The sequence below is a fragment of the Oratosquilla oratoria genome, chromosome 7 (genome assembly GCF_046742065.1).
Source record: "Oratosquilla oratoria isolate Oo_2021 chromosome 7, ASM4674206v1, whole genome shotgun sequence".
Classification (NCBI taxonomy): Eukaryota; Metazoa; Arthropoda; class Malacostraca; order Stomatopoda; family Squillidae; genus Oratosquilla; species Oratosquilla oratoria.
In genome coordinates this window covers 70,213,856-70,223,855 of record NC_134783.1, presented here as the reverse complement: position 1 = coordinate 70,223,855, position 10,000 = coordinate 70,213,856, and the positions used below count along the sequence as shown (strand labels likewise).

Here is a 10,000-nt window from a genome sequence, read left to right as displayed (position 1 = left end):
TATCATGTCACTTCATTTTCTTGACTTTATACACTCCGTTGTGGGCAAGTTGTCCAAATCTTAACAATGTGAAGAACAAAAAAGTTTCGCTCGTTAGAACTTTATCAAGTACACGGACATTAGGGCGAATATTTGGAGTACATATAGTCAGCCGGAGGGACCACGGGGGAAGGTCTCGAGCAAGGGAGGGGTAGGGTGGGTAAAGGGGGCTTCGGGTGATTTCGGCCCAAGGTGATTTCTGCCCGGTGATTTCGGCCCAGGGTTTTTCTGAGCCGAAATCGCCGGTGATATATTATTCTTTTAATAATATATTTTCATGGAGAAAGGTGGGAGGTGAGCCAGCTGTTGTTTGCGGACGACACTGCGCTTGTGGCAGGATCGGAGGAGGGATTGAGGAAGTTGGTGGCAGAGTTTGGGAGAGTATGTGATAGAAGAAAGATAAAGATAAATGTGGGTAAAAGTAAGGTGATGAGATGTACAAGGGGTGAAAGTGGCAGTAGACTGGAAGTGAGCATTAAGGGAGAGCGACTGGAGGAAGTGGATAGTTTTAGATACTTGGGTACAAATGTGGCAGGAAAAGGTGGAGTGAAGGTGGAGGTAGAATGTAGATTGAGAGAAGCGAGTAAATGCCTTGGTGGATTAAAGAGTGTAATGAGGAATAGACATTTGGGAATGGATGCTAAGAGGAGACTGTATGAAGGAGTGATTGTATGGGGCAGAGACATGGAGCATAAGAGAAGAAGAGAGAGGGAGTTTGAATGTGTTTGAGATGAGGTGTCTGAGAAGTATGATGGGGGTTACTAGGCTAGATAGAGTGAGAAATGAGGAGGTGAGGAGGAGAACAGGGGTGGAAAAGGAGCTGAGAGATAGGGTCGATGAAAGAATATTAGGATGGTTTGGACACATGGAAAGAATGAGTGAAGAAAGACTAGTAAAAGAGGTATGGAAGGCAGATGTGGAGGGAGTGAACATGAGGGGACGTCCTAGGATGAGGTGGATGGATGGGGTGAAGGGGTGCTTTGGGGAAGAGGGGAATGTCTGTTGAGGAAGGACGGGAGAGGACAGAAGACAGGGGTGAATGGAGAATGGTTGTATATAGATGATGTTGTGATTGCATGAGGTGGAATGGGCGGGGGGGTGGGGGTGAGGTAGTATGTGTGAGCAAAATTTGACGCAGCCCGAAGGGATTTCTCCCCGTCCTCTCCTTTTATGCAATGGGGGGACGGAGAGGGGGGGGTCGCCGATTTAATGAAGCGGCCTTGCTGTGGATGTGCTGTGTCTTGTGACACTGCTTCTGACCCAGGGCAGTGGACAAGGTGGAGGGATGACCCGTCATTCAGGAGGTGCTAAGATAAGAGGGAGGGTGGAGGGGTGTGGAGTGTATTCAGGGATGGAATGGGTGGAAATGTTTTTATGCCTTTCCCTTTTTGGCTACCTCCCTTGTAAGGGGGAAAAAGCCTTGGTATATGTATGTATGTAATACTATATTTTCTTTCAATAATAAATAAGTAATAATAGCAGTCCTCCAAATGTTGCTATCATTATTTATTTATCATTGAAAGAAAATATATAATTAAAATAATTTAAAAAAAATTACTTATATATCATTTCAAGTAACAATATTTTTTGCACATACTGTGTGAAAACGAAATGAAATTTATGAAACAAATTATCTAAATTGAAATTATACAACTTTCATGTGTGGACTAAGGTAAATGGTGTTATTGTTGCACAAAAAGTTGCCTAACATTGATAACATATTATAACAAGAAGTCTAGGGTTGGGTTGTTCAAAAACTAATTCTGGCGTTAGTTTATCTTGATGTCCATGATGTTTAATGTCAAGGTAGATTTAACGCCAAGATAGTGCAAAAAAAAAGTTGAACAACCCAGTCCAGAAGTTCAACATCATTATGAGCATGCAGGAGGGGAGTGCATCGAATGAGTTTCGGCCAGAACTCTGCAGGGTAGGACGTTTCGGCCAGTCCTCCAAATGTTGCTATTATTATTTACTTATTATTGAAAGAAAATATATTATTAAAAGAATAAGAATATATAATTTCAAGTGACAATATTTTTGCACATACTGTATGAAAACGAAATTGAATTTATGAAACAAATGATCTAAATTGAAATTATACAGTGCACCAAATTATCTAAATTGAAATTATACAACTTTCATGTGTGGACTAAGGTAAATGGTGTTATTGTTGCACAAAAAGTTGCCTAACATTGAAAACATATTATAACAAGGAGTCTAGGGTTGGGTTGTTCAAAAACTAATTCTGGCGTTAGTTTATCTTGATGTTAAAAGTCATGGTAACCCTCTGTGTTACCATGATGTTTAATGTCAAGATAAATTTAACGCCAAGATAGTGCAAAAATCTATTTTGAACAACCCAGTCCAGAAGTTCAACATCATTATGAGCATGAAGGAGGGGAGCGCATCGAATGTAGGATGTTTCGGCCCCAGACGTTTCGGCCACTGACGTTTCGGCCAGAACTCTGCAGGGTAGGACGTTTCGGCCAGTCCTCCAAATGTTGCTATTATTATTTACTTATTATTGAAAGAAAATATATTATTAAAAGAATTAAAAAAAAGATACTTATATCATTTCAAGTGATAATATTTTTTGCACGGATCTACAACAGAACGTCGAAAGACAGAATGTCGAATGGTCAAAATGTCGACACGACAGATGGTCGAATGCGACAAAATGTCGGAATATGCATTTCACTGACTATTCAGTCATGTGTGCCTTTTATACTAGTGGCACTTGGCCAATCATGACTAAAAGAGGTTGTTTGAAGATGGATATTGTTTTAAAGAAAATCTAACTGCAATAAAGATCGAATTTCTCAAATCACGACCCATTATGGCCGCCAGGCATGATTTTCTTCTTTAACATAATAATGAAGATAAAACAACTTAAACAACAGTCACTTATACCAGTTTTCTTTGTATTGTATTCGAATAAATGTAGTTCAAGAATTTATTTTGAAATTAGAATATTTACTTAATGTACAGTCAAGAAACTTTTTTCCTCCTTTTTGAGCAACGAAGACTTCTGCCATGTTTTCTTTGTATTGTATTCGAATGAATGTAGTTCAAGAATTGATTTTGAAATTAGAATATTCACTTTATGTGTAGTCAAGAAAGCTGATTAGGATTTCAGTATAGTTGTTGAGCGTGAACACAGGTTTGCTTCTTCGGTCATTTTATGTACATAATCACATCGATATACGAAGTTTCGACATTTTGTCGCAGTCGACATTCTATCGTTCCGACATTCTGTCGTTTCGACGTTCTGTCTTTCGACATTGTGTCGTGCACCGTTTTTGCACATTCTGTGTGAAAACGAAATTAAACTTATGAAACAAATTTTCTAAATTGAAATTATACAGTGCACCAAGCCTTCAAGCTTAAAAGGTTATTTTCGCTGCGCCGAAATCACCGGCGATTTCGGCCCAGAAAAACCCTGGGCCGAAATCACCTTGGGCCGAAATCACCTGATCCCGGTAAGGGGTGGGGGAAGAACACCAGCCCACGGAGGGAGGAAGGATCGGATTTGCCACAACTTGCGTTCTTTTTGTCTTGATGTTTTGTCAGATCCTTGATGGTCCTGCTAGAATGCCCCACTACTTGAATATTGCTCGACTGAAGTGTCCGGGTGAGGAGGGAGGTGACGTTGCTGGTTGGTAGGATTAGTCTTCTTGTTGGTTCCTTTTGTTGTTGCCGACCTTCCATTATTTTAATTAATAACCCAAACATTACTATGACCGACGACCGAGCGACCGAGCAGTAAATTCACTTTAGTGAACTTATCTCACAAAGTGAACACAAACATGTAAACACGAACAAATAAATATGAGCAATAGAAACAAGTCTGCGACCTTTTGAGCATATTCTATTCTGAACCTATCTCACAAAGTAAACACAACTGAACACATAAACACAAACACGAAAACACCAGCAATTGAAACATAAATCTGCGACCATTCTGACCGGTTGATAGTAAAGTCGCTATTGTTACAGTCGCCGTTATAATGCGGTCGCCATTATGACAGTCGCCGTTTTGAAAGTCGCTCACCTGATTACGTCGCCTTTATGAAGCCGCTATTATGACTGTCGCTGTTTTGACAGTAGCTATCCGGCCCGGATCTCTCTCTCTCTCTCTCTCTCTCTCTCTCTCTCTCTCTCTCTCTCTCTCTCTCTCTCTCTCTCTCTCTCCTCTCTCTCTCTCCTCTCTCTCTCTCTCTCTCTCTCTCTCTCTCACACACACACACACACACACACACACACACACACACACACACACACACACACACACACACACACACACACACACACACACACACACACGTACACACACACACATACACACACACACATACACACACACACACACACACACACACACACACACACACACACACACACACACACACACACACACACACACACACACACACATATATATATATATATATATATATATATACATATATACATATATATATCATATATATATGTATATATATGTATATATATACATATATATATATATATATGTATATATATATATATATATATATATATGTGTGTGTGTGTGTGTGTGTGTGTGTGTGTGTGTGTGTGTGTGTGTGTGTGTGTGTGTGTGTGTGTGTGTGTGTGTGTGTGTGTGTGTGTGTGTGTGTGTGTGTGTGTGTGTGTGTGTGTATGTGTGTGTGTGTACATATATATATATATATATATATGTGTGTGTGTGTGTGTGTGTGTGTGTGTGTGTGTGTGTGTGTGTGTGTGTGTGTGTGTGTGTGTGTGTGTGTGTGTGTGTGTGTGTGTGTGTGTGTGTGTGTGTGTGTGTGTGTGTGTGTGTGTGTGTGTGTGTGTGTGTGTGTGTGTGTGTGTGTGTGTGTGTGTGTGTGTACCCTAACTTGAGAAGTTATCTTCTCATTATATATGATTGTGTTTTCAAATTCCAATGTTTAAGGTGGCACTAGAGACGAGGATCTGGAAGAGTTTTTCTCTTGTTTTCTGGAACTCAAGTATTCGGGAACTTCCAAAGGACTGTCAAGAGTACGTGAGTACGAACTACCTTTGTTGAATTATGCTTTGTTGACCAGCTTCTATATCAATGTAAACAAAACAAATGCTACTATTACGCCAGCCTTTTCTTTCCACCACCTATTCTTGACTGAATAAGTTGATTATCTTTGAATGTGAAATAATTACTAATGAATTTTATATTGAAGGGCTAAATATACATATTGTAGATTAAGGATGTTAATGGTTTTGTTCGTAATATTCTACGGAATACATTTTCATGGTCATTTTGGCACCACTCATCAGTGTGGTTTAGAAATTCTAAATTTGTTATGTATCATATGTCTAAGGACTTATCTATTTTGTCATTCTTCATGTTTTCCTATACAGTTTTTTCGAGGCATTCAAATTGAATTTTCCCCTATCCTTCCTTAGATGAATCACTCAAAGGAAATGACCACTGGCAGTATAACAAAATATCTACAGAGGCATAATTCTACATTGAACTTCAATGTCACAGTCACTGATGTTCCTTGCAATTTCCATCAGTTCTGGAAATACAGGTGAGTTTTCTAGACATCTTGCATATAGTGGTTTCCAAACTGGGGTGGCACAATCGCGAGGCACGTGGGGCAAATACAATACGAGTGATGTCTACCCAGCGTAGGGTAGCTCCAGCTCACATTTACAATTTCCTAGAGCAAACCTGCTAGGTGGCTTTATATGTACATAATTATGTAAGTAAATATACAGTATATACACACCATAGGCTCCCATAAAAGCTCGGCTACCATCTCTCGGTGTCCTCATCGAGGAAACAACATTCGTGGCAGGAAGTAGACAAATACAAGAAACATACACACAATGAAACATATTACAAGAATACACTAGCCAGGATAATTCTCCCACGTCACGATCTGGGTGACTAGCTTGAGGGGAATCATGAGCAAAAATAAAACAACATGAACTAAAGACTCAGAGATCACCAACTGTGCCATATCTTGCTCAAACACATGTTACGAATGAGAACACTGTCTTACAAGAACTGAGGCAGAGGTACAGGTAATTTTGGCAATGTAGTATAATCACAAGATTCTACGGCGTAAATGACAGCAGACCAAACAGGGTCCTCACGTTGGACTTTGGCTAAATCTCGCAGGGAGAAGTTTTGAATCACAGCAAACGCAGCTATGGGTACATTACGTAAAAGGGCATCAATAGTATGAAATCATCTGGTTAGGTGGCCTGAAATATTTTTATCTGTGAGAAGTTGTGTGAAAGCACTGTGGTCTGTGTGAACTGTGATGAGATATCTAAAAATGATGTCCCGAAAATACTTTAAAACCCACACCAATGAGTAGCGGGACTCAGCATGATTGATTTTGCGGCTAGCATATGCAATGACATGTGAACGACGATCTACTTGCTGCATTAGAACAGCTCCATACAGATCAGAAGCATCATTGTAAATGGTAAAAGAAATAGTATAATCTGGGAATACCAACACAGGCGCCTGAGTAAGTGCATGCTTTAAGGTGTCAAAACTTTTCTGATGAGCCTCGTGCTACTGGAAGGAAACATCCTTTTTGAGGAGATGAGTAGGAGATGATGCTATGGAAGCAGTCTTTTACAAAAGCACTATAGTATCCTGTCAATCCTAGGAAAGAACGTACTTGGTCAACTGTCTTAGGTGTAGGAAAGTTTCTAACAGCTTTGATCTTGTCATCTGTAGTATGAATGCCATCTTTGTCTACTACGTGACCTAAGAATTGGATGCTGGATTTAAAAGATGAACATTTGGGTAAATTGAGCTTCAACCCAGCTTCAGAAAAACGTTGATGAATAATGACAACTTTTGGAAGCGATTTTTCACATCTATGGAAACTAGAATCAAGTCATTCAGATACACAAAAAGTCCATTGCCCACAAGGCCACGAAAAGTTGAGTTAGTAAGGCGCTAATATGTTAAAAAAGCATTCCGCAAACCCATGGGACATTGAAGCCATTCATAACGGCCTGACGAAGTCAAGAAAGCCGTGATCTTACGAGATTTTCCTCCAAAGGAGTCTGCCAAAAGCCAGCCTTTAAGTCCAAGGTGATGAACAATATGTTACCTGACCCTATGGACCAAAGAAGATCACGCAACACAGGCAGAGGGTAATGATCTGGAACTGCGACATAATGGACTTTCGCTCATGACGCTTACAAAGGAAACAGTAAACACTAGAATGACCTACTTTATTACAATATGTGTATTGAAGTATGGTAGATGTAGATGTAGGAATACTCTGTGTAGGCGTTGAAGACAGAGAAGGTGCTCTGTTAAGGTATCGAAGCCAGAGTAGGTGGTGGAGGAGGAGGAAGGCCCTCCGTAGCTGCTGTAAATGATTAGGTATTGTAGGAGCTAATAAGGCACAACGAGGCAATTCTTTAACTTCCTAGAAAACTTTGTTGCAAATGAGAGCAAAGATTCATCTGCCTAATAACCAAGAGAATGAGCAATCCTTTGTTTAGAAGTAGTAAGGAACAAAATATAGAACGGATACTACAAAATAAGTCAGAGTCTATCTAAAGTGATGGAGTTCTTTTCTGTCCAATGTGAATGTGTCAAAGGATCTAATGCTTCAGAGGCCACTGTACCGGCTTTAGCTTGAGCAAACATAAAATTTTTAGTGCTAGAAGAAGTAAGCACATCAACCAATCTGTAACATCAGAGAATATTATCACCTGTCAAGTTAGCATCAAACAATTTAGGAAAATTTACCCTGACAGTGGCGTAATCATAGTTTAAAGCTCCAAGGTTGACGCATGAAGCTGACATCATAAAAGCTAGTGAATTGGACACAAGTTGAGACCTTACAAAGTATTTTTTCTGGCCATGTAATGACAATAGTGTTGATGATACTATCTTTACACTATTGCAGAAAGGCAGACGCGGTATAATTAGGATCCTCACCAGAGAATTTGACAACAGAGGGGCCCTGGTGTAATAGTGTCAGACTTGAGTGAGGCATATATGAGGCAGCCATTGTGTTACCTTGGATAAAAGAGACTTTGTTACAAGACACATTGAGATGATCACAGAGAAGTGGAGGGTGACGATAAGATTCGACCACATTTTAGCAACATGTATATAAATGGAAAATAGTCGCATACGTAAATATGCACACATAAAAATAGCAATAATGAAAAAAAAAAATTACCAAGGCAAGCTCCAACAAATAATTGTAGGCGTCGTCTGCTTGCAAAGGAAAAATTCCTTCTTGAAGAAATACCGTCAGAAGACAAGATAGGAGACAATTGAATACAGTATGGCTCTCGTCCACACAGGTTATAGCTGCAGGTCAACAGCTACGCACGTGATCCTGGCTCACACACATATGGTAACATCCATGCACCGATAGATTGGAAAGCAGCGATTTTTTCAGCAAGAGGTTAAGGAGTCTCGCAGTATTCTGATGGCACAGACTGTGACGACATAGATAGCGAGTAACCTGGAGATATGCAGAAAACTTCGAAGACGAAAATGGCTTGGAGTGATGTCCCTAAAATATGAAGCAATCCACTATTTTACTTTTTGCACCTTCACAAGAATGTTTTTGTAATTTCGTAATAGCCTCCTTGCACTTCCGTAGTTGTGGTAGTCCGAACCTAGCTGTGAAAATGAAGGAAAAACAAGAGTAAAACATACGAGCGGAAACGCCCGCGAAAATGAGTAGTTCATTAGTGCACTAGTTTTCAGTACGAATTGTCACAAAAATTGTCAAATGATGTTTTCGCTACCACCCTATGTTCACACGCCAGTATTGATACATTTTATAACAAATCTTTACATGAGACAGAGTGTGTGAGTGTTCGACCAATGCAATTACAATACTGCCTACCCCGCTTGGGTTAGCTCCAACGCGCATTTACAATTTCCTAGTGCAAAACTGCCAGGTGGCTTTATATGTACATAATCATATAAATAAATATACATACACACTACAGGCTCATAGTAATCTGCTTACTGATGATGAAAGACGCTTCTCGTCCAAGAAAGAGGCCACAAAGCTCTGTGGAGTTGTTATACGAGTATACTAGGTGAGGGCACTGGAGGAAGATGTTGAAATCTTTACTATTTGGCTCTGCCATTAGGGAGATGCACCTCGTAATCTAAAGGTTTACTGCAATCCATGTCTACCCCGACCTTGTCCTAGTGGTGTGATGTCGGGTCTTGGAACCTGAGACTCTGTCCAACACTAAACCTGAGGAGGGTGACTTAAGGTGGCGGCACAGTAGGCTAGAATACTACTAGCTTTAGCTACTTCGTTTGAGTAGAAACGACTTCGGTTATATTATTCTAGACTTCCGTAAGACCATCTCAACAATTTCTCTAACATTCTTATAAGTTTACTTTCTCTTGGTTTGTCATTCAGCTTCTCAATATATGATGCGAGAGTAAATTGACATTTGGAAATTAGTAAGACAAAAGACGTAACCAAAGTCGTTTCTACTGAAACGAAATAGCAAATGCTAATGAAAAATGTCTAGCGTGCCTCCAACTTTTTTGCACTGACTGTTGGCTGATCATAATCTTCATTCCTACCACACGCAGACCTAAAATACCCCGTTACCTGCTCTTTTTTCTTGATATGGATAAAATTTTAGATTTTATTCTATATGCATCTTTGTTTTCACATATTATTGTGCCAGTGAATCCTTATTATTCTTTGCTCCCTTCTACCAGGGTTGATGATACTTATAACTACTGCTATTGGGGACGGGGATGGTGGTGACTTCTCATTACATTTTACCACATATTATAAGCACCCTCCCTCCCCCCCAAAAAAGTCGGTGAATACTAGTTTCAATCATGTCCCCTTTTAAGCTACTACCCCATAGTTTACATACTAGTTACAGCATTTTTGGCGATTATGTTCATCTTAAAATAATTTTTGTGCGTCCAACTCTA

The 10,000-nt window shown here is 39.9% G+C and overlaps 1 protein-coding gene across 1 annotated transcript in view; it reads left to right on the top strand.

Moving 5' to 3' along the window:
- LOC143027204 (galactoside 2-alpha-L-fucosyltransferase Sec1-like) overlaps nt 1-10,000 on the top strand; it is a 25,441-nt gene that overhangs the window by 6,321 nt on the left and 9,120 nt on the right. Inside the window, exons 3-4 of the mRNA XM_076188380.1 lie at nt 4,994-5,083; nt 5,482-5,609. Of these exons, the coding sequence (XP_076044495.1) occupies nt 4,994-5,083; nt 5,482-5,609 (218 nt within the window). The remainder of the gene's footprint in view (nt 1-4,993; nt 5,084-5,481; nt 5,610-10,000) is intronic.